The following is a 25,053-nucleotide window of genomic DNA, read 5'->3' on the forward strand; positions in this document are numbered from 1 at the left end:
CACCTCACTGATTAACAATTCACATTTACTTTCATATTTACATTCAATTAAATGCTGCTGCTTCTTGCCCACAGGGCATCTCTCGGCCATCTCAGCGGGTCTAAAGTGGTGGTATATTTTAATCACGGAAGAAAATTAATAAAAAATTAATAATGAATGAAGGACTAATGGATTTATAAATGGTTTAGATTCAGTATCAAGGACAACATTATTTAGTATTTAGTAACAAAGAAAAGTGTAATATTAGAAACTTAATGTTCTGAGAAGTGAATAAGTGAATTTGGATAGTTGTGTGTAAAAATCTTAATCTTTAGGATGGTTACACAAAACAAAAATCAGTAAAGCAGGTATTAAAAAAAAACACCTCATTGTGGAATCATATCTTCCCAAGCCTTGAGGTGATAAAAGCTTCAGCAGTATATGTTTATATAGTATATAACAATGTATCAGCTCTGGAAAACAAGCTAGCTTATCTACTGTTAGTAATTTCCTTAGTATTAAATAAATATAAAAATTAAAGAAATATTAAATGGAAAGTAAGAAATTAATTTGTTCATTTATGAATTAATTTCCTATTATATTGTTGTTGTTGTTGTTGTTGTTGTTGTTGTTGCCTTGAATCCCCCTACAACTTCCCCTTAGAGTATCTTTTGGTGCATCTATAGCTTTCCCCTTTACTCCACACCTCTCTCTCTATCCCGCTCTGTCTCCCCGTGTCCCTCTGTCACAGATGACCTGCGTCCTCTTTCTGCAGGGCCTCTCCTGGTAGCGCCCAGCTGGCGCGCTGTGGATCGGCTGGGCAGAGGCAGGAGGCAGTGCCAGCTCTACTGGTGCAGAAAGGGGCACACCAGGCAGACAGGCCCAGTGTCGGCAGCAGCAGCAGCAGCAGCATGCTATCCCCCCGGCTGCCACGTTCACAACACACACATATGCTCGCACATATATATATGCAGCAACCCAAATGCGTGCACACCAGCATCGGTGGACCAATGCCAAATTGGTTTGGTCCGTCCGGGACCTAGTTAACTGGGACAAAACATTTGTTTACTCACTAGACTCGCACAGATAGGCACACATTCCACATTCACATGGGAGGATGTGCAGAGAGAGGGCTATGCTCGCAAAAAGAAAAGGCTAGCTAGTCTTTTTCAGACATTTAAATGAATGGGTTGTGTGTCTCGAATTCATCCCGGGGCCCGTTATCCCCTGAAGGAGTCCGGAGCGGCACGGAGCTCGTAATGGAACACGTATTGAACGGCACTCATGTTATTGGCTTGTATTTGTCCTCGGGGTCAACACTGGAAGCTGCTTGTAATTAAGAAGCTGGAGACCGGCCCTCCTGCCTGCAGCCACCCCTTTATGTCCTCAGCCTCGGGTATGCCTGCTGTCTCTGCGGGTACCGATTCAACTTGACCTTCTTCCAGCAGCAACTTTATTAACCCAAGTAAAACCTTGCTGCCCCGAGATCAGACCTAACAGTAATTAAGATCAGCAGAGAGGAGAGCATGTCGCACCCCGACTTACATAATTTTGAAACTGGTGAACTCAGGTGGCTAGAATTTAAATGTCAAGAGATATACACACTAATGCAGCAACGCTGTGACATATACTAAGTGATATAAGTTTCTATTGCATCCATAGTGTTGCTTTTTCTAACTTTTAAAGCATGGGAATCGTCTGTCTCTGTATAGGAGAAAGAACTTGCTGATTTGAATACCGTTTGATTATCACTCTGGAGTATTCAGCCAAACTTCCTTATTTGTGCTTCTCCTTGTGTGTATGTGTGTATGTGTGTGTGTGTGTGTGTGTTTTGACCTCTTTCACACAGAGAGGCCCCCAATTGTGCTCCAGTCGCCAGCCGAGCTCAGTCAAGCAGAGCCTATATGCTCACTGGCATTTCACACACCCAAACACGTGCATGTAAACACACATGAATATCATTTATCCAGCTGGGGGGTCCCATGCGACTCTCACACACATGCACACACAGACACAGACATCAGCTCAGATATGGAAATAATTGTTGGGGTCTTATTCCCTCGTGTATGCCTTGCGTAGCACCTCCACGCACCAAAAAGCCCCCCTCAGCCGGACCTCCACGATCATCAGCCCGACTCTCTCTTCCCTCTTGCAGGTCAGCCCAAACCTTTGCCATCACGAGGATTTGAGGCACACTTCCGCCTTAAAAGTTGTACACCACTACCTTTGATAATCAAGATAGAACCTAATTGAGCTCACCCATGCAGAAGATGCTCTCGCCTTTTCGCGCGCACACGGTTTTTGCGGAGACGGGGGCCTATACTGTTTCAGCTCATCCAACTGTGAGATTCTCCTTTCCCCTTTCCAGTCCTGCCATCATCTCACTAATGGTGTTTCTATCTCTTCTCCATAGGAGGTAAATGAAGCTTTTAAGCAGGGCGGAGGGAAGGGGGACCGCTGAAAAGATTAATTGACTTGCTGTGGAGCTTCACTTATCCTCCACTGGCACCTTTGACTTGTGAGTGTATTTGTGTTTGGATTACATGATTATATCACCATTATTGCCGCAATTTGTGGTTCGTCCAAAACTGTGTCAGGAAATATCAAACTGTGTCCCATCAGCCATTTCATCCACAGGGGCTGCTTGGTACCCTTAGAGGCAATTAGAGCCAATACTGGTGGCATCAATGGTGAAATATTTTGTGATTATAACTTAATATTAATAAAGGAAATGTGGGACCCACACAACTAAGATTTACAAATCAGCAATTGCAGTTAAAGTAACATGTTAACAGTCATCAAACTAGTTCACACTATCAGTATCAGCAATTAGACTATATGGAATTGTAGTACTACCAGTATTATATTTTCTTGCGTTATTTTATTCTTTATCCTTTTTAATCTTTTGCTGTTTGTTAAACACATAATTCTAAAGCTAAAATTATGGTAAGTATAGATAAAGTGCAGGTATATAGCCTAGAACAAAAAAAAAAAAAATCATCAATCTCACAACACATGCAATAAATAAATTTGTATCTTTCAATGCAATAAATATGAATCTCAGTGTTAATATGAGAATGCTGCAGGTCCATGGTCACACAATGTGTGTTGTGTTGAAGGTGACCACTCATCTCAAATAAATATATATTTATTTTCACATTGTGACTTTGTGTCATTGTGACTGCAAGCACATCGGCCTTATTTCTGCCGGCTAGTCCTTAATTAATTACTTTAGTGTACCAGAATATCTCCCCTGCCTTGTGGTTGAGCATCTTTGTTTTTGCTTGTGCTTTCATTTACACAACAGTGTTGTCAACTAGAAGATGTTGTCTTTATGTATTTGCTTTAGCTGCTGCTTATTAGCAACCGTAGCCAGCATCTACAGGGAACTATTTTGGAGGACTGCTAAAAAGTAAGCAAGTAAAGCTAGCTGAACATCTCTTATTGCACAGGGTGTGTGGAACATACTACAGCAAGTATATCCAACGGTTAGAAGCTAGATACAGAAAGGATCTGGATGATCATAATAACTATTGTGTGCAGTGATGTACTACACTGTTTTAGTTTAAGTCAGGATAAAGTGTATTAATACATGTTTGTCTGCACACGTGTTGATGTTTTTTAACCTGTGTCTTCTTCTTGGCCTCACAGCCATGTCGTTCACATACATGACTAGCTTGCGGAGCACCTCACCTGCTGTCCTGGTATACTGTAAATGTGCAGTCATGGACATACGCACGGATGTATACAGGTGCAGCTCACATACACAGAGGTAAGTTTGACTTCCACTGCATTTACGACGAGAAGAGCCAAATGTGTGATGTACAAAGCGTTCGCTCCCCACCCCCATCTCCCCTGGTATAAACTCCACCACCCACAGCTGCACACACTTCTCCTGTCACGGTGATAATCTCTTTGTCAGAAGCCGTCTGTTAGAGATTTGTCCGTCTGTTTCGGTGAATGTCCGAGTGGCAGGTCGAGCTGTAGTGCCACAGGGTGTCCAAGAGTCCATGTGAGTGTGTATGTGTGTGTGTCCGTTCGGTGCCATAGGTGGTGGGATATTCGTCCTTGTCAGGGTGCGTGTGTTTCGCTTGTCTTCAGACCTCGCGACGGAGAAGATATAACTACAGGAGACAGTATAATTTAAGTGAAATACTCTTGTTTTGTTTGTCTGCTCCATCTCTACCTTTCCTCATCTCTAAGACAGTGTGATCACAAATACAGTTCATTCATACGGAATCTTAAATTAGATGTTTTCCATAATTTTCTAAACACTTTATAACTATTAAATGGTAAAAATTCCTCCACTAGATGGCTCTGCTTTCTACACATACACAATCATTTTGCTCTTGCAAATTCACAAGCAACTGTGAAATTCACATTCAGCTGTGCTGGCAAAAAGGTATTAAAATTCTTTAGAAATTCTTGTAAAGGTGGACTAGTGGACTGAGTAAAGCACTATTTTAATCAAGTTGTTCTTTTTCATCATCATGTGCAAATGTTGAAAAACAGCAACGATGTACTGTGTTATTGCACTGCAAGCACTATCTTTGTAGCCTAATCCTTAAAAATGTAAAATCCTCCAGCTCAACATGTTTTTGTGTCTGATGCTCTGAGTAGTCTACTTATTTTACCTTTATATATGTTACCGTATTTTGGATGCAGCAGTTAGCATTTAACACTGTGGCATTCATTGGCCACAAAAGGGGAAATAGATGATTCTACAAGCACCTGATGTGTTCCAAGGACAATGACTGTGACTGTCTTGAAAAATGTACATTTATACTCTATGTATTTTAGAGTTGAAGCTTATTACATCAATTCATTAGAACCTGTGATTCTGGTCAGCTGATTACTGATCGATACGATACGATACGATATGATACACAATTTGCAAATATGTATATCTTGACGTCTTTCAACTTTGTCTTTGCATGCGGGTTAGGGCTCAAGCCATGCTCCAAAACTACATGAGAACTTTTTCATCAACTTGATCACACAAACCTGATTTCCAACTAATGGTTTTAAATAATTACACTTATCTATTCAAACTTTTCAAAAACTCTTCAGAGCAAAACTTATTGCTGAAATATCCACTTTTCATTACAAATGAAAACTCTAAAAGTGTGAAGACATAAAGCCTCAGTAAAATGTAAATGACATTATGTGGAGCTGAATTAAGATAATTCCATTTTTAAATACATTTTGAAGCTCTCTATGAAAGATAATATGAATTCTGACAAAGCTGTAATTGTTGGGTTGAGTTATTGTTTCTCAAATCTCTTTTTCTTTCTTTTGCCTTTCATCTCTCCCCTCCTGACACCTTCGCCTCGCTCTATCTGTTGTTTGGTCTCCTCTTGTCACTCCACTGCAATCATCTTCGCAGGGGGGCTTGTCATCTGTATCTACTCATATCCTACAATCCCTTTTGCTCTGAGCACTACTGCACTTAAATGTCAGGGCTGATGAGCCTGCCACACCCACCTGACACATCAGCTCAGCGCCTGCTAAAAGCTTTTATGGAGTGTGAGCCTTGGTGGTTGATATAAATTAAAGAGTTTTTTTCTTCTTCTTCTTTTTTTAGGTATTATGGCTCCAAAGGGACAACTTCTGGTAAGCAGTGGGTAGAGTGAGAGAGAGCGAGAAAAAGAAAAAGTGAAGAAGAGGAGGCATAGGCTATGATTGGTTGCCATCTAGTGGCTTCTACACTATTCTAACTAGAGGAAGGTTATGAGTACTAAATTTCACAATGCATAACACAGATCTCCTCCAAATCATTAAAGGCATGTCAGGGAAGATAAATCTGTGTTTTGGATAAGGCCTTTTTTACAGGTTTGATTCTTTTTACAAAAAAAAAAACAAAAACATGTTCTTATTGGAAACAGGTTCTTTTGGATGCAGCCCTGCAGATTGAATATAAAATTATACTGACATGATGGCTGCAGGACAGGACTGAGAACAGTGAATGCTTCATGGTATCTTTCATATATTCTCCTATAACGTGATGTAAAACTGGTGAAAACCCTCACTCGTATTTAGCATGAAAAAAACAGCCTTTTAAAGATTGATCATAGAGAAATGTGTTTTAGTCCGTGCCCTCCTCTCTATAATTATAGTTACACTATAATATACACCCTTTAACTCGTTTTCTTGACTCATGTCACACCTCATAATTATCTTCTACGTTGCTCAGACAGGCTTGATTAGAGCACAGTTTTTGCTCCAGGAGAGTGAAGTAGAAGTTATGTAGTGGTTTTGTCTTTACATTGTCAGAGCCATTGTCAGGAGATATAATGTTTGTTGCACTGAATTAATACACATTTTTCCACACATGAAATTCTGACATGTGGGCGATATGATAAAATGAATTATATCTGAATGGTATAGGCTTTCTTTCATCATCGTGTGCAAATGTTTTTTTTGTTATTTCAGTGCAAGCATTATCTTTGTAGTCTAATTTTGCAAAATGTAACGTCCTTCTGCTCTGTGTTCATTTGTACCTGCGGTTAAAAGTAGTTTGTTACTGTATTTTGGATGCACTAGATTCTTCCGCAAAAGGGGAAATATATGATTCTACAAGGATACTATGACTGTCCTGTAATATTCCCATTTGTACTCCATGTTTTATGTTTTATATTGAACTTTTAATATTGTAGATGACAAAGATTTTATTGTCTATTTATTTTGTGTGTATGTGTGTAAATATATATGTATATATATATATGTATATATATTACCTTTGACCTGACTAAAAGCTGCTATTAGACATTGCTACGATACGATAAATTTCAAGGTTGTGTGCTAACTCACAACTGAATGCAAAAAAAAATATGTTTATGTAATTAGTAACTCTTGTCTTTTTATCACAAGTCAAGTCAAGATTCATATTTTTTCTGGTTTATTTTTCATAAAATCCTTTGTTAATCTCATGTTAAGAACTTTGGTAAATGATTGTAATCCATTCTCACATGTGACTACTTAAACAAGGAAAAAATAACTCTGGACAGATTTCTTTGCCTTTTCTGTTCTTTTAGTTTATTTGTAAAACTTTGGCATTCTAGCCAATTATTTCACTTATTGGCCAGGTATAGACAATATGTACACTCTCAGCAATGGGTGCACAACACAATGTCATATGTACAATAAATTAGCTAACACAATATGTACAATCCTTGGTGGCAGATAGATATACAGAACTATATAAATATACAATTTAGTGGCGGTTCAGGATGACTGAATGCACAGTCTAACATTGTAAACAGTATATACAGCTGTACCACAAACACATTGTCGTACAGCACTCTATCTACAGCCTTGTCTGCATACTCATAATTGCATTATTTCTAACTGCACCTCTTACAGTTATGTGGTGCAACACAAGACATACAGTTTGTGTGTCAGCAAAGATAATAAGTACAGAATGACTCTGTCTCTGCTACATTGCTTAGTGGTTACACTGCTCAGTATATTTTGTTCTACGTCTAAGTGTGTAAGTTTTGGAGCATCATAATCTACATTCCTACAGGTAAACCGTAAAACACAAAGTGCTACTTATGTCTGTGAAACACCCTGTCCAATCTTACCTCGTATTTGTGTATCTCATTAGACACAATCAGGGCAGCAGCAATAGACAGTATGTACAAACTTCTGACACAGTGGTTCTCAAACTTTTTGGCTTTCAGACACTAACAGAAGCCCACTGGCAGCTACACTCGGGCCCACACACAACGATGAACTAACACATTGAACGTTAATTCAATAACACAATGTGTAGAGTGTTGTTACAAGTGTGACAAGAGAACCACTGGATGCTCTCCAGAGCTGCTCTTATACAAAATACCATTTTGAATATGTCATGATTAAACACAAAGTCGTAACCTCCCCAACAGCTCTCTGTTCATTCTAATCTGGGAGGTGAAGCAATGATACATTTAACAATAGAGTTAAAGGCTGTATTCATGGAGGACAACAATACATACAGTAAAATTATTAAGCATATCATGAACAGTAAGACTCAGTGGCATTGTTATCTCAAGAAATAGCTCACTTTGGTACAATATTTACATTTTTAACATGCATAAATCTGCAGAACGCAGCAGACTGGTTGGAGGAAAAATAGAATTTCACCTAAATACTATATATCAGAAGTGGGACTAGTTCAGTTTGTTTTGCAGTCACAAGTAATTCCTTCCACTCAAGTCGCAAGTCAAGTCACAGGCCCTAACATTTGAGTTTTCAAGTTGTCATTTAATATGTAATTTTTGTAGTTTGTATTTTAAGCAAAATAATTATTGTGAAATTATTGTTTACTCCAATTTGTCATATTTTTCATTCTTAATAACAAAGCAATGAATTAATTCAACTTAATCCATCAGTCGATTAATGGTGAAATTAGTCAGCCCTGTGACAGACTGGGGACCCTGACAATACTCAGTGTGGTTACAGTGACATATTCCTTCTTGAGTTTTCTTTATATCTTTTTTTATTGGCCTTTATTTGGAAGTTACTAGTGGAGAGAGCTGTTAAAAGAGATGATGTACAGCAAAAAGCACAGGCTGCAATAGGGACTATAGCCTCAGTTTATGGGGCAACTATTCAACTAGGTGAGCTACTGGGGTGCTCCTCTATAACATCTTTAGTGGTGGTGGAAAGTATCAAGTATTTTCAAATAAAACAGTCCAAGTGAATTCATGAGTCATTGGTGCCATTGTCCAAGCTAAACTGCAAGCCTTTCAGATTTTGTCTCAAGTTATTAAATTTGGGACTCAATTCTGTGCCTCTGATATCTTACAGTCGTGTCTGCGGAATATGTTATTGGTGTAAGTGAACTGAGGGAGTTGAATCCTACTTTTTATTTTGGTATTCAGTCTTATTTTGTCCCACCTGGAGCTGCATGATACAATTCAAGGCAAGTAACAGTTTGTCTGTGTATACTGCACAGTCTATATTGCACTGTCTCCTCAAATAGCATGTAGTGTGTGACCACAAGGAAATAAATGTACATATTTCTGAATATTAGTTAATAGGGAGCCATGGTCGAATTAGGAGTAATATAGCTAAATATTAGTTGCATATCAAGGCCAAATTTTAAACTAATGCCCAGAGGACAAACAAGGGAAGCCCAAATAATCTATTAAGACTGTATGTTTCAATTAAATCCTCTTTGGTTCAAAATGAAGTATGGTTTATTTTAAGGTCTACAACTTCATTAAGCCTCTGGGTCTTTTGTCAAATTCTCTATGAAGGTCCACATCAGAGATTACTTTAAAAAAAAGGTTTACAATTTAACTTTGAATCAAACTGAAGCTAATCCAGTTGCCGGTGCAAATGGGCCTTTTATTGATAAAGTTAATTAACTAGGGTTTGTGCTTTTTCAAACGAAGAGTACATCTTCTTTAATTGTGTCGGCTCGTAATTAAGATTTAAGATTACTTTTGAATTTTATTCAGGCTATTCCTTTTCTTTAGGGTCTGAATGAGCTTTTGAACTCCCCGTTTTCTTCATCCCTCTCCGCTGAGCCAGGCTAGAGGACTGAACAGGTTCCAGGACTGGAGCAGGAGCACAGCGCCTCAGAGCAGAGTAGGTGGCGGACAGAGCCCCCTAGTGGCATAAAGAAGACAACAGATAGGACCGTATTAGTGCTGGTGTCATTTCTCCAGTAAGTCTGTAAGCGGTGGACAATGCCATCTAATGGATTCTCAGAGAAACACACTACAATACGTTACACTGCAGTACATTTGAGAATTTTTTTATGTAGAAATTGTAGAAAATTCTGGGGGGTGCAAACACGTTTAAGTTGCAGGTGAATGTAATACACTTGTTGTCACAGTAATCTCTACCCTTAGGTAGACACAGACACACACCTTGACGGTGAGGGCGTCATGTCTGATCAGGATTTTATCAGACAGTTGGTCTTTCTCTACAATCCAGGGATGACGAAGAACCTAAAGAGCATCAGAAAAGCAAAACAGCAAAAAATTTTAAAAAATATGACTACTAATATAGTGTTTCAACAACTAATCACAGTGGAGATATAATAGAATATAAGAAATATAGCACTGGTAACACACTGATTTCTCTCTAGGTACATTTGAAGTAAGTTTAATATTGTGATGTACGGTGTGTGTGTGTGTGTGTGTGTGGATACAGTGATGGAAAGTATAATCACTCAAATATACTGCACATAAGCAGCATTTTGGGTTGATTGCCCTTTCTTTGTACTTTCCACTCTGTCTCAGAAAGAAAACATATACTTTGTATTCCACTCCCTGAGAGCTTTGGTTTAATTTAAGCTTTAATTAAAATTAATATTTACACAGAGCCTAATAAAACAAACCGGCAGTAAACAGCTTCAGTTTTCCTTCATTTCCCCCCCTTAACTTCGAAGATTAAAGGAAAAGTCCAAAAAAGATTTGTGAATCAGAACTTTTCTTCTTTCCTTTTCCATGAATCATCTAACAAGCCCTTTGATTTAACCGAGAGAATAAAGCAGTACTTTAATATGTTAACTATAATTTAGTGCTTTCACTACTTGATAGGACTTTCATGCAGGACTTTTACTTAACATCTCTGCATTGATATATTTTTCTAAATCATTTTCTCTATGCCATGCTGCCTTTGATCAAACAAACAAAGCGGCAATCAGTAATTTATTGAACTAGTCATGATGTGTGATCACTACTACGGTTAAAACTCTAAATACTTCTAGTACCTGGGGGGCAGTCAGGCGCTGGTGAGGGTCTACGTGGAGCATCTTAGTCACAATGTCCTGTTAAACATAAGCAGACATACAGGTGTAATATTATATTTTTGGTACAGCTGTGATAATGTGTCAGTAGCACAACCATTTATTGCATGTCAGAAAATATTAAGATGTCACCTTGGCGGCATCCGACACCAGGTCCCAGTTTCCTCCTGTGATAACGAATTTCCCGCTGCCGATTTGTGCCAGAATCTCCTCTGCGGTGTCCTCAGGACTGCTGGCAAACGGGCTGAAACTGACAAACAAGGACAACAATTCAATGAGGGAAATTCAAAAGTTGGGTGAGCGGATGTGAAATGGTGTGGTAAACGCTTTATTAATGAATACCTATGTGTTGGAAAATCTTGAGATCATAAAAAGGGAAGAACTTTGACTTAACATAGGGAAAATACACTAATCATTTTCACAGTAGAGACAGTTTAAAAGACATCCTGTTTGCACCAGCGTTGGAAGTGTGTCCAGAAAATAGCATCATTACATACAGTTTTCACATTCACACCAGAAAGCTTGTTTTGAAGGTAGTTCGAAGGGTAGTTTGCTACTGACCCAGCTATCATAGTGTAGAGCAGGATCCCCAGGCTCCAGATGTCACAGGCGGCATCATATCCCTGCTTCCTCAGAATCTGTGCACACACAAAAACAAACATAATTCGTATGAGTAAAGTGTGGGTTGGATATTTGAGGCTTCTTGTTATGCTCGTGATTACTGATATACCTCAGGAGCCATGAATGTGGCCGTGTAACAGGGTGTCATCAACAAGCCATTTTCAGCTCGGAGCTGTTTGGCAAAGCCAAAATCACATATCCTGATGCATTCTGGGAGTCCACTGTCATCGGAATAGCGAATGTTGCTGGGCTTCAGGTCTCGATGTACGACCTGAAAAGGGGTCACGACGAACACATAACGTGAATACGTGAGTAACTCATTACCAAACTAGTACAAGTATATAATGTTGGCGTGTTTCTTGTCTCCCGTCAATGACCCTCACCCCCTGTGAGTGTAAATATTCCACAGTTTTGGTCAGTGTGCAGATGATGTCTGACGCATTTCTTTCAGTAAAATTTGGCAGCGTCAGAACTCTGTCCAGCAGCTCCTCTCCTCTCAGTACATCCTGAACCAGGAACACACTCTGGCCGTCGTCAAACACCTGCAGGTAGAAGTAAAAACCCAAAAATGAGACACAGAAACATACGAAAATAATAAAATGAGATCAGATAATCCTTTGATTTACCCCACAGTGAGGAAATTTGCAAATACGTAATGAGTGTGTGTTACACTTACATCCTTCAAGGTGATAATATTTGGATGTTGTCCATATCTTAACAGAATCTCTATCTCTTCTGACGGATCTTTCCTTGCTCTGTCAATAACCTGACACAAATACAGAAACACACTGATATGTGACAAAAGATACACATGCATTAACATATCTAGAAATGTACATTACATGTGGTTTGAGAGGTTATTATTCAGTGTCCCAGTCGAATACTGGTCACAGTTGATCACTCATGCAGCATATGCAGCGTTACAAGTCATGTTGGTGGATTTGTTGGTGGATTCTAGGTTAACTATAGACTTTTGCATTACACCTTTTCAGCTTTTCTTATGTTTCTTTGTTAGTAGGAGATTTTTTTAGCACATACAGACTAATATCCTGCCACAAATCCAAACTGAGTGTTCTGATAATCCCATCTGACTGCAGTTACAAAATGTGATTTAATTGTACTTTAACAAATAGATTATGAGCAAATGTCTCCACCTGCATGAGCCAAGCTTTTTTTTCTTCTTTTTTTCCTCCAGACCTCAATGAAGTTTCAAACTTAAGCTGCGTGTGAACTCCAACTTGAATGCTTGTGTCTCTGGACTGTGTGTGAAGTTAGCTCTGACCTTACAGTGTAATGACAGTGCAAATGTATTGTATATCCATGTGTTTCAAACATTCACCCTTTCAAAATGGCTTTAATAATGCTTCCTTTGTACCTATGAGGTATGTTTTGGAAACTTAATATTTTTGAGTACACACTAGCCTTGTGCCAAAGTCATTTTTATATTTTTAAGGCACAACTGACCTGACCCAGTCTGAATATGTGGACAACATCTGTACACTTTAATATTTATGTCTAGACAGATTCTAGCTGTGCATTGGGCTCCCTTACCTTCACTGAATACTCCACAGCAGTAACTCTGTGCAGACACTTCCTGCAGACAAAACTTCCTGTCTGTCTGACTTCTTCCTTCATCTCATAAACGTCATTGAAGGCCACATCGCCACGGAGATGCTGCAAAAACACATGTAATCAGTTACACATTTTGACATTTTGCAGACTCATGTATATGCTGAGTGATTGAGTAATTGCTTTGTTCAACAGTAAATTGCTTTAGTAATATATTCACTGACAGTGATGTATGAGAGTAATGTTTAAAAAGGACAGCAACATCAAACAACCAATCTTTTAATTATTCAGTCTGATAATCTGTATAGGTAGCTTTTAACACAGGAATTTATTTACATAGTTGTTTGTGCAAACAGAGTGCAAGTCTGTCAAATAAATAGATAGGGAAGGTGTATATACCTGTGCTATGGGGTTGATGTTCACCTCCTGACGAGAAGGTGCTACTGTAGCAACAGTGGGCTCCTGATTTTGATTAGTAGCAACAAAGCTGAAACCACGGAACAACTGGTGCGTGTTTGCGCTCGGAGGGATCCCTGGAGAATCTAGATATGTGAAAAATAACAAAAAAACATAGCAACTAATACATGCTGTTTATGACTATGATTTGTAAAGTTTGGGAAATCTAAACATGGTAGTTTTAATTTTGTCATTACTTCCTAATATCTGCTAATCACTTCCAGCTCATCATCTTCTACAGGAACCACCTTAAATTATGCCATCTGTGCATGTGCTCTGATGAATATTGCAATGCAACGAGTGTGCGTGTTTTAGTTACCAGTCGGGGTTCTGGAGGTGAACTCAGGGTCAAAATGGAAAGTGTCCTCAGGTCTTCCGACAGTCGGTTTGAAGGGAGGCCTCATTTCCCTCCTGTACAACTTCTAGAGAAAAGAACAAGAAAACATAGCTTCATCAGAGATGACACATTATCCACACTTTGACAAAATATGTGATGAGTCAAGATTGACAGAACCTGATAATGAAGAATGTAGCTAATTATAAAAGACTAAATGTACAGGGTATGAAATTCTATCCTGCTGGGTGAAACTGCACATTACATTGCAGATGATGCACATACTGCATTGTCATCAACTTAGGTGCATTACTGAGTTTGACCTGCAGGTGTCACCATCACAGTGTCATGTGCTCAGTTGCTTGCTGTGAACAGTGCTGTTCTTTGAGTTGGAGCTGTCAGGTGGAATTGCAAAAAAAATATCATAAATGTTATATTTGTAATGAAGCACTCTCTTATTTGCTATTTGATTTAACATTGCTCACGACTGCGACTGCGTAGAAGGTGATGCCGCAGGTCCCCTCGGATTAAGACATTTGCGAAAGATTAAAGGATCACAGAGGAAAAGTCAAACAAGTTCCCGATGAACGACAAGTGGAACCGCTCTTCCAGCTCCCTAGAACAGCGATTTAATTAGCATAGTGTAGAGGAGGGCGTAAGCCTCTTATTGATAGCTTGTCACATTAAGCCGGCAACACTAGCTGTTAATAGGAAAATGTGATGCTTGGCAGTGACGAGGTTGTGAGGAGCACAGCAGCGAGAGCCCGTGGTTAGGGCGGAGATTAGCGGATGGGTAAAGCAGATAACAGTGGATTCTGTTAAAAAAAATGAGAGTGTCTCTTTTCGCGGCGGCGGATAAACAAGAGTCAGCTGTGCATCTGTGATGAAAAAGGAATATGTTTGAGAGATTTTATTGTCCAGTGTACTCATTTGTAGGGGAGCATAAGGCAAACTGATTACTTTGCTGTAATGCACAGGAGAACAGAACTCCTCACTAATGAATATGCAGTAAACAGCACATAAGATGTGTGTATTTAAGGGGGTGAGTGATTCTCTAAAGTTACCTAACCCTAACCCTTAATGTAACAATTGAATTATCATCATATCTGACTGATCATAATATGACCATTGCTATTCTCTGTGAAATATGTTCTCAAATGACATGTGCTGCCTGGCACAGTAGGGCATTAAGTGCATTAAGTCAGGGAGGTTTTACTGAGAGCTTATTTTCAGCAACACCCTGTCCACCCAGTATGCGACTTCCTGAAAGCATATTCTGTTATTGTGGTAATGTGGTGTAGCACTGACAGTAGTATGCTGCTTTTCACCCAGCTAATACATTTGAGTGTCTTTTTAATTTCAGTTGAAGGCCTCATGTTCTGAAACCCCGTTATTGTCTGGAAGGACTTCCCGTATGGTGTGTGTTATTCACATGTGACCCAAAAACTGCAAAGAGTCTCAAGCCTGCCAGACAAAAGCAGGATTTTAGAATATGATTCAGTGAGCTATGACGGGGTACTTAAACTGTGGCCAAGAGCGCTCGCAGCCGACAGAACAATCCGATTTAGGCAGTGCGCGTCCAAGGTGTGGATGTCAAGGTAACGCAGGTAATGCCTGGGGGTGGACACATTAGCGCAAGAGCAACTTTTCATGAGTGAAAAGCTATTATAGATAAGAGGATTAGTTACAGTAAAGAAACTGGAAAAACAGACAGAAAAAGGAAGTTTGTCACAGTTCATAATGCGAATGAATCGTGTTTGTGGGAAACTATTGAGGAAGTGGAAGCTGCTGGAGGGACAGGACACAGCAACCGTAGTCACCACAGTATGATTCAGAAGAGCTGAGTTTTAGTTTAACACAGGTCACATCTCAAAACTGCATCTGACAGAAATATTGGAAAATATTATAATTCACTGTCATTCTTACAAAAACCGACTGTAATTGCATTATATATAGTATTTATACTGTAACCAGGTATAGTTGTAGGTTGTTCAGTCAGGATATTTACTCATAACTGTGACATACTGTCATGCAGACCTTGCTCTGTTAATGCTGTCTCCGTCAGTGGAAACAATCTAACTTTGTTTGTGCTCACTACATTTAATAAACTGTACTTACATTCCAGTCTATTGACGCAAAGAACCGATGTCTTTTTATTTCTTCTACTCCATCTGGTCCTGCACCTGTCAGACACAGAGTCATCTATTACTATCTACTATATATATCTAGAGTTATGAATGTAACTTGGGTTCTATGAAGTCAGAACCTCTGGTGGTCAAGAAGAATGAAATAGAATCTGTGAAGCATCCAAGAAAAGGTTCTATAAAGATAAATAAATAAAAAGAATATAGACTTAAACAGAAAGCAAACAACAGAAGAAACAATCATGGATCAACACTGGTGAGGCTTTTCCTTGTTGGAGAGCGTTGAAAGAAAACAAGAAAAACTGTAGACTGATGTCATACCCTCGGTGCCAGAAGGGGGAGACTAAAGTGCCAATATGTACTGCAGCTTTAACTTGCTATTATCCTCTGCAGCTGTCTGGCCTCTAACATTTTGAGTCCCTCCAGGTAACAACTGACCTAAATAATCTGCAATCCAAAGCCACACAAAAATGTTGAAGCACTTCCATCCTCCTGTAATGGCTTTAACGTACCAAGTCGATTTGCCGGATTCCTCTTAAACAGTGCTCGTAATAAACTCTGCACTTCAGGGCTGAGGAACTGTGGCATTCCCAGCTTGGCCCTGTGCAAACAGGACAAGAAAATGGTTTATTTTTATGGTTATGCTGGTACAATTGGATATTCTGACGCAACAGATATTGAATGGACCACACTTGAAAAATTAATACTAATTTACTACAAGAGGTACAATGTTTAGCAAAGAAATGTAGAGGGCTCAGTGGAATCTGAGCATAAAATAGTTAAATTAAATAACCCAATAACATCCTGCATGTGTAGAAAATTGCATTTAAAGAAAATAAATAAATTATAAACTGATAATGTGCTCTTAGAGCATTCAAAGCTATAAATAAAAGCTTTAAGATCTACGACAATGGATTCATAGTTGGTCTTACTTCAGAATAAGAGCCATTGTTTCCTTCCGATCTTTTCCTTGGAACGGCAAAGACCCGGTCAACATTTCAAACTAGAAAACAGAAGGTCAAAGTTTCATCAAGTGATGACCTGAGAGGAAGTTTCGTCAGTTATTCCACTTCCCTGCATGCTACACACAAACAAAGCTGTGCCTTCCTATTCTGGCATGGCCTCAATAACCTTTTTCTGGACCAGTTCTACAAACATGAACCAAGAAGTGAGAATATTAAGCTATTTGTTTTTAATTTTTGTATCTTCCTGATACGAGCCAAGGACAGAAACAGTTGACATGTTTCCTTGGTGCGGCTGTGTGGCTGCCAGCTGTCACTGAATGTTAACCTCCTTTTCAGTATTAGTGAAATAAGCCACCAGGCTAACGAAACAAGTGAAATCCAGCTGATGATTACTGAAAGTGATGGGACCTAATCTGCCAGATACGGTAATTAAGCAGCTTTACTGCCAGAAGAAAGCCAAATGAAGAAACCGGAACAACGATATATTATCTAAGGGCTGGGTCTGCAGTTCTCAAAATAAAGCAAATTTACAAGCAGGTCAAATATGCAAGTCAGCAAGAAAAGCGCCAGCAGAGGATGAATTCTGTTGGCTATAAAAGCATGTATAGAGTCTGTCAAAGTAAACGATTCTTACCATAAGTACCCCAAATGACCACCAGTCAGCACTTTGCGTATGCCCTCTCCTGTTTACGACCTCTGGAGCCATGTATTCTATTGTTCCACAGAAGGAATACGCTCTTTTATCGTGGTCAATAGCCTCCTTACTCAATCCAAAGTCTGAACAGAGAGGCAACAAGTTAAGACAGAGACAGAAATAAAACAGACACACACAGACTCTTTCCAGTTGCACGAACTGACCAGTGATCTTGATGTGTCCTTCTTCATCTAGAAGAATGCTAGCAGGACAAAAAGGACATCATAAATGAAAAAAAATGACTTCTACAAATACAAGGATATAAGAAGTGCGTTTTTATGAGGTATTACTTTTCAGGTTTGAGGTCCCTGTAGATGATCCCCAAACTGTGAAGATGATCCAAGGCCAGAGCCAGCTCTGCAAGGTAAAACTTCACATCCTCTTCTGTAAACATCACCTGGAGCAAATGAATAACAGGATGCATGAATATGTAACATGCATCACATGAATAAAGGAGAACAAATTAATTATCAGCTGGTAAAAAAAAAAAAAAATGTTTAAACGGAAAACAAAGTTTTAAATGTTAAAGGAGCAGCTACTGTTATCGTCAATAATAAGGAAGAAACTTGGCTGTAACATTTTGAAATCAGAAAGTATTAAATCTGACAAATCACTAAACAGCTAAAAGTCCCTTTTTACTACAGCAAGAATGATAATTGGTTTAGACCACAGGTCGTCAATAGGGGGTCTGCGACCCCTAGGGGGTCCACAGAGGTACTGCAGGGGGGTCGCAAAATACTTGGTTGATTAGACTTTTTTTTTTTTTTTTTAAATTTCCCATACAATTTTATTTACTTTAAATACACATTATTATGACTATAAACATATTTCAGTAAAGGGGAAAATGGAGCTTGCATGGCCAATGTTGCTAATGTTTGAAATAAAAATGTGTGTATTACTTGAACAGCTTAAAAATAAATGCAATAGGATAGCACTAGGCCGAGTTTAATATTGAACACATATAGTTGGTAGGGGTTTCCTACTTAATCTCTCCATCAGTTTGGGGGTCTTTGACCTGAAATATGTTGAAGACTTGGATACCAATTGAAAAATAACTGCATATATTTTCTTCCGTTGATTACTATAACAATAGACTGTGAATCGTCTAGACTTGTGATTGTTGAATGGAGAAAGAACTGGAGAGTCTGTCGGCCCCAAACACCCACCTCCTTGGACAGACGAGTGAAAAGGTCTCCTCCGCGGAGGAAGTCCAGGATCAGATAGAGCTTCCCTTCTGTCTGAAAGGCTGTACACACAAACAGATAAACACACGCACAGATGATCAGTTATATAACACGAACTGAGACTAGACTGCAGTATTGGGGTTGTATTATGTTCTGCTCTATTTTGAGGATGTATTCAAAGTATTAAAGGTGCACACGCAAACCCGCAGACAGGTACAAGAGGAAAACAAAATCAGCTGCTACTACTTTTTCTTCATTTCGAGTGTTAACGCAACGCAAAATCAAATTCAACCAGTAAAAAACTTCCATTAAAATATAATTCCGATTTATGCATAGAAAAGAAGTCGAGTAAGTAATAAACACTTACCATAGTGGAGTTTAACTATAAATGGGTGGTTCACTTCTGCCAGAATATCTCTTTCCATCTTAGATCGTACGCGATCCCGCACTGAGGAGGAAAGAGAGGGCCGTCAGTTTAATGTAGATCCATTCACTTCATTCTGTTTAACTGGAGATAAATCAAAACAGTGCCACAAGTATGTTTATGTTGGTTGAAAGTGCATTTCTTTAACTGATGAATGCAAACTGAATTAAACCCATCCCATGGTGCTGCTGGTCAATCATCCTGTCTCCTTCGCAAGATGAGGCCGTGACTTTTTAAATTCCGACAGTGCAGGTTAAGAAGATTAAGACTTGTACAAAGACACTAAAGCAACACATGACATCTCAACCTGCTTTTACAGTACACCCTCATTTACAATAATCCCAAACTGTTTATCTGAATCAAAAGTACAAACTAACCTCTTTTATCCCAAATCCCCTGGATGAAGGGCACTGTCAGAGCTCAGTCCTGTATCTCTCATCATTCCTTTACAAATCTGCTATTAATAGTGACAAATTACCACTTGCATACTCTGTTTTGTAATTTTAATAAGAACATGATATTCAAGGGATTTTTAGCAGCAGCATTATTACTACTTATTACTAATAGTCCTTAGTTAGTCAAATGTATTAATAGCTAAGTGCTGTAAACTTCATCATTTAATTTTATGGCTGAACTTTTCTGTACAAACCAAACATACAGCAACTACCTTTCAGCGTGGCTTTCTTCAGGACCTTCATGGCATACAGCTGTCCTCTGTCCACTCCTCTAATCTTTCTAACCAGAAACACCTGGAAACAAATAAAAATTCAAACCGCTAGCAGGATATCATACATACCTACATACCTCATTCACAAAAATGCACAAAATGCCATGCACACTTATTTTTAATCTGTACGTTTCTAAACTCAGTCAATAGTCAAGTATACAAGCAGCACATAAATGCCATGTCCGTATCACAGAGACAGTGGTTATGGTTTAATCATGGCCTATGCTAATTAAGGAACTACATAGTGTGCTATGTAAAGACACTATGCAGGCCACAGTGTGACAAGTGACAAATGCTGCCTCGTGTGCCTGCCAGTAGCTTTGGAAACAACATCCACCTGCCAACATCTGCCCCACGCGGACATTAAATCTACGCTAATGCTGACAAGTCAGTGTGCATTTGCTAATTTAAATAAACGCAGTGATCTATGAAGCCATTGTCAAGGCAGCCAACTACAGATAATTGGAAATAGATGGTTGATTACATCAATCAGGCATAACATTATGACCCCTTCCTAATAGTGTGTAGGTCTCCCTTGCGCCTCCAGAATAGTTGTGAGAATGAACAGAATGGGGGCCTTTGGGTCCTATGGGTCGAAGGGAGGGGCCTCTGTGGATCACAGAATTTGCAGTTTGCGAGATCTAGTGAATTTGGAGGCCAGGTCAACACCTTGTGTCGTTTTTCATGTTTTTTGAGTTGTTCCTTAAACGTTTTTGTGCGTGTGTCTGTGTCAGGCTGCATCCTTCTGGGGATAACTGCTGTCATCAAGGAGTGTCATTACTGATGGGTAGGGGTGCCTGGTCTGGTCTAGGCATGTGGTATATGTCTACGTCTTCACAAGATGGTCAACGTTATTGACTTGTCCTCTAACCATAATGTTATGCCTGATTAGTGTATTTGTAGCTGATTGGCTGGGGAAAATTAGCTTTCGCATATCATGATTTTCTAGGGGGGATTTTGCACAGTTGGGACTAGGACCTTTGTTCAGGTCTTAATGCTGCTGCATACAATGATATTCCAGACAATAGTGCGCTCCTGATTTCGCGGCTGCAGTGGGGAGTGCTGTCCATCTTTGCATAAAGCAAGGCCCAAAAAAGGGGCTTCTGTGGTCGGTGGCACAGAGCTGTGAATTGTGATGAATAACCTCACTAGACTGAGCCAGCCACATCACTGTCCGCCCTTCTTGCTCTTGTGTCTGAACAGGGACAAATTCCTGCTGTGTGGCTTCAAAGACATCCCAATGGACTGGAGGCAATTATACCAGCATATTAATGCTCAAAACAACAGTCACAAAAGTGTGCACATGCTTCGGGCCATATGGCATGAAGTCCAGATAATCTATTGTTCATAGACTAGTGTTCATGAAAACAGTGCAAGAGATGTTCATTATATTCATGCAGCCAAAGTAATGACCTTCTGGGCATCCAGGCCCTACAGTTCATAGTGACTGATGAATTATTATTTTGTCTGGCCATGTCAACATTGAGGTTCGCTTGAGGTTCGAGCCACTTCCTCTTTTGTTAAAATCAGTTGTAGCTGTAAATATAACTGGTGTCAGTGATTATTTGCTTTAGTACCTTGCCATAGGATCCCTGTCCCAGCACCTTAAGCAGCTGAAACTGAGAGGGGTCTGCTTTCTCACAGCCCTCCTTAACATGGTGGCTGATGTCGATCTCTTTGAGTACACTGTCATCCTGAGGAAAGAAAAACAGACATCATTACTGACATGTTCCGTACATATTTGCAAAGACAGGCTGAGAAACCGAGATATAGCTCAAAGCTCACATTTTATAACATCTCAGCAGTTATCGTAATACCCATTCTCAAATCCAAACTTAAAAAGAGATTCCAGTTATTTTTGAGCCGCCATGTTATAGATAGAAAGGTATAGCAGGGGGTCAGAGGCAATGACGCTGTCACTGGACTTTTTCAGTCTGTTCAGTCTGCTCAGTGAAGTGAGACACCAACTGCCAGCTGGAGACATAGCATAGACCGGACAGCGTGACAATGTACTTGTCTTTTAAACTGTCGCAGCCACTGTGCACAAGAGCTTTACATCCCACTTTCCAACATGGGATGTGTTTACCTTTATAGGTTTACCCGGGCTTAATAAACCTATTTATATTTATTTGTTTGTTTTGCAAACTTCCATGAGTTTGATGTGACCTGTAACATAAGCTCCATTGTCTTCTCTGACAAGAACTTCACAAAGACGTTCACATGTGCAGCTTTGCGTGGCTGAAAAAACAGTGAGGACTTCACCCGCAAAGTGTGGGTTGGTATTGTTTCCATTTTGGGACTGATGGATCTTTGCTGGAACGATGCATGCAATAGTCGGATAATAGAACGAGATCAATTCAGGATACAGTGCCTTTTTTAAGACTCAGAGGCCACACGAAGCTAAAAATAATCTGTCACATTTGTTTCTGCTAAGTTCTTTGATGCTATCTTTTTTAGAGAGAGTGTTGACGCTGTGGTAATAAAACCACAACACGCAGAAAGATTTTCCTGTTACAGTTTCCCCTTACTAAAAGCATCAAAATCAAATCACAGCGCTCAAAGTCAACCTAATGCATTGATTTTATTTCGCACAGTTAATTTCACTTATTCAAAAGTGGTTTTGATGGCTGCAATTTTGCAGAAATTATTGATTGAATGTATGCATGGAACAGGTGAAATGCTGGCGCGGTGCACATCCTGAAGGAAGTATCGAATCAAGCGGAGTCACACATTCATCCTCAGTGAAACAGGTAAGGAAACTAACCTGACAGCACATCAACTGCTGGCATAACAGCACAGCAACAGTACATGCGTCCATGCATGCTATAGCCCACATCACACATTTATTCATTCTGAGTTTCGAAGCACAGTGTGAGTATGCGGAGCTGTATTAAATTAGACTGATTCTATTATGTAAAGTGGCATAAAACTGATTAGAGCCAACAGCATTTGAGCATGGTGTTAATATGAGTGGGATGTGCTCACTGAGTGTAACACAACAACACAACATGTAGGGTTTAAAGGTGGCTGGCAAACTCATACTTATGATAATGAAGTTGTCCTGATGTGCTGTAGCTGATGTAGCGGGGTGTGGTTTGACGTGTAACACGGTTTTAATCAAATTGCCTTTTGTGGTTAACCGCTGGTTTGCTCTTTTAAAAAAGGCAGCAGGAGTGACATCAGTTAACCAGGAGGAAACGGGTTCAAGGCCGTCACACCAGCTCCAGGGGTACTGGCCTGATGCTGATCTTTGCATCACGGACAGAACATTCCCGCTTGGGTCGTCAAACCATCTCGTGGACGGGCACACACATGGGGATAACAACACAAGCTGGGAAGGGCAGTCACACAAACAGGCAGATGGTCTGTCAAGTTGATCTAACAGCTCTCCTTCACAACATGAGAAACAACAACAAACAAGGGAGGGGGAGTTCTTTTTCCATTTATATCCTAAACAGGTACACATGCTGCAAACAGCATGCTGCCTCTCACTCTCCCCCCTGGTTTGTTTGGGCTATAAATAGACCCTCCACTGCTGTGGCAGTCCACCAAATCAATCTGTCTGTATCCATTTATCTATCAGCCTGCCTACCTTGCTGCTTGTTTGCCCGTTAGGGTTTCTGTCAGACTGTATCTGCATATAAAACTGCCCCCTCCCTGTCAAAACACATACAGTGTCTCCCTGCCAGGCCTCCCTGTTTTCTGGATTCTTGACAGCCAGCCAGAGCAACAGCTGTAACGATGCAGCAGTGACTCCGGCACCACTCCACAACAAAAACACTCCCATGTGCGCTCCCGCTCTCCACAGACGCCTGCAAATGCTGCAAATGTGAGTTAGATTGGGGGGCGCAGGTGCGGATTTACGCACATGTCACGTCTGGTCGTAAGAAGTTTGCACTGCACAGGTACAACTGACTGACCTCTAGCTGACAGAATCCAGTGTTGTTCTTGTTCCTTGCAGCCTTGTTCTTCAGGTAGATGGAAAACCATCTCCGCACTGTGAATTTTCGCGTGCTGGTATCCATGGCAACGAACAGACCTGTGCATCTATCCCATAATGAGGAACATCTCCCTGCAAGGGGGTCCTAAGGTAGAGGCGCAGACGCGGAGGAGCTCGTATTGGTTGTCTACTTGTCCCGCAGTTCCTCCATTGGCCCATCCTCAATGCAGTCGCCGCTTTTTAGTTTCCCCATCATTCACATGCGCTGCCCGTCTCTCCCCGGTGGGTTTCGGTCTGTCGTGCCCCCCCCCTCCCGCTCCGTCTCTCGGCTGCAGTGGAGGGCAGTCGGGGCGCCGTCCGAGTCGCAGCAGAGCCGTTAATCTAGTGCGCAGACAAGACAGCGGGAAGCCGGGCGCGGGGGCAGGTGCGGCTGGGTTCGGGATTGTGGACGGTGTTTTGCAGCGCGGCTCGCTGCGTGACGCTGCAGGGAGAGGTGACGAATAAATCTGTTCCGCTGAATCAGGAGAGGTGTGTCAGAGCTCCCTCCTCACGGCTCTGCCCGCATGTGTGCGTTCATCCCCCGCTGCGTCCCTCTCCCTCTCCCTCTCTGCAGAACAGGGATTGTCACCAGTCACATTGTGTGCAGGCAAGCTCCCGGCCCCTCCCTGCCTCTTTCTCCCCGGTTGCCTCACCTCCCTCCCCGTTTCTCCCAACAGCATACAGCAACAGCTGGCGAGGTCACATGGTGCAACGCAGCTACCTCTCCCTCTTCCCCTGTCCCTTCTCCCTTTGCCCCTGCATGGCATCCAGTCACACACGGGCAAAATGAAAAAATAAATAAATAAATAAATAAAGTAGCACGACAAGAGGTGAAAATGGTGGGGCTCAAAGCCAGGGTCATTACATCACAGTCCTATAGTACAGTGGAGGACAGCAGCCAATGTTACAATCAATAACAATGACAGAAACAAGGACAGCAGTCACAGAGAGTATGATCTGGTTGATCACCGGGCGTGGATGTGTGTGTGTGTGTGTGTGTAGGTGCTTGGGATCTGTCACATCAGCAGTGTTGCAGAACTGCAGTGTTACATAACCACGGAGAGAAAGGGAGAGAGATGGATATAGACACCAAAGGGAGTGGGTGAGACAGGGGAAGCTTTATTACATGAAAGCAGCAGGCTGAGTGTAAATAAGGTGTCCCTGGTGGACCCTGGGCTTAGTTATGTCAAAAAATAAGCTATGAAATTGTTCAAGTGTTCAAAGGACGAT

General features: G+C 40.6%; 1 protein-coding gene and 1 long non-coding RNA gene across 3 annotated transcripts; one reads left to right on the plus strand and one right to left on the minus strand.

The window, feature by feature from the left end:
- The first annotated feature begins 2,095 nt into the window (after nt 1-2,095).
- On the plus strand, nt 2,096-6,983 carry LOC125005789. Its single transcript, XR_007112489.1, has 3 exons — nt 2,096-2,497; nt 3,631-3,751; nt 5,564-6,983. It is a non-coding gene; the product is annotated as an uncharacterized LOC125005789 (long non-coding RNA).
- A 14-nt stretch (nt 6,984-6,997) lies between these two features.
- On the minus strand, nt 6,998-24,603 carry rps6ka2 (ribosomal protein S6 kinase, polypeptide 2). 2 transcript variants are annotated; one of them, XM_047581357.1, is made up of 22 exons: nt 23,765-24,603; nt 21,422-21,538; nt 19,785-19,866; nt 19,061-19,141; nt 18,676-18,755; nt 17,800-17,906; nt 17,674-17,711; nt 17,450-17,592; nt 16,783-16,853; nt 16,363-16,451; nt 15,825-15,889; nt 13,692-13,794; nt 13,316-13,458; nt 12,899-13,021; nt 12,024-12,113; nt 11,731-11,889; nt 11,457-11,618; nt 11,288-11,364; nt 10,859-10,976; nt 10,691-10,747; nt 9,843-9,923; nt 6,998-9,579 (listed from the first exon to the last, which is right to left on the minus strand). In XM_047581357.1, exons 1-22 carry the CDS (start codon nt 23,867-23,869, stop codon nt 9,430-9,432), a joined length of 2,241 nt encoding a protein of 746 aa, XP_047437313.1. In that variant the 5' UTR covers nt 23,870-24,603; the 3' UTR covers nt 6,998-9,429. The 2 variants fall into 2 exon arrangements, with proteins under 2 accessions (XP_047437313.1, XP_047437314.1); XM_047581358.1 differs by lacking the exons at nt 19,785-19,866; nt 21,422-21,538; nt 23,765-24,603 and adding an exon at nt 19,495-19,532.
- Between the last annotated feature and the right edge of the window lie 450 nt (nt 24,604-25,053).

The sequence above is a fragment of the Mugil cephalus genome, chromosome 3 (genome assembly GCF_022458985.1).
Source record: "Mugil cephalus isolate CIBA_MC_2020 chromosome 3, CIBA_Mcephalus_1.1, whole genome shotgun sequence".
In the NCBI taxonomy this organism is placed as follows: Eukaryota; Metazoa; Chordata; class Actinopteri; order Mugiliformes; family Mugilidae; genus Mugil; species Mugil cephalus.

Coding starts and splice junctions, on each gene's coding strand:
- rps6ka2 (XM_047581357.1), bottom strand. CDS start 23,869: ATGGATACCAGCACGCGAAAATTCACAGTGCGGAGATGGTTTTCCATC. Junction 11,890..12,023: donor ATATTATCACCTTGAAGGAT/GTAAGTGTAACA, acceptor TTCTACCTGCAG/GTGTTTGACGACGGCCAGAG. Junction 11,365..11,456: donor CCACATTCATGGCTCCTGAG/GTATATCAGTAA, acceptor GTGTGTGCACAG/ATTCTGAGGAAGCAGGGATA.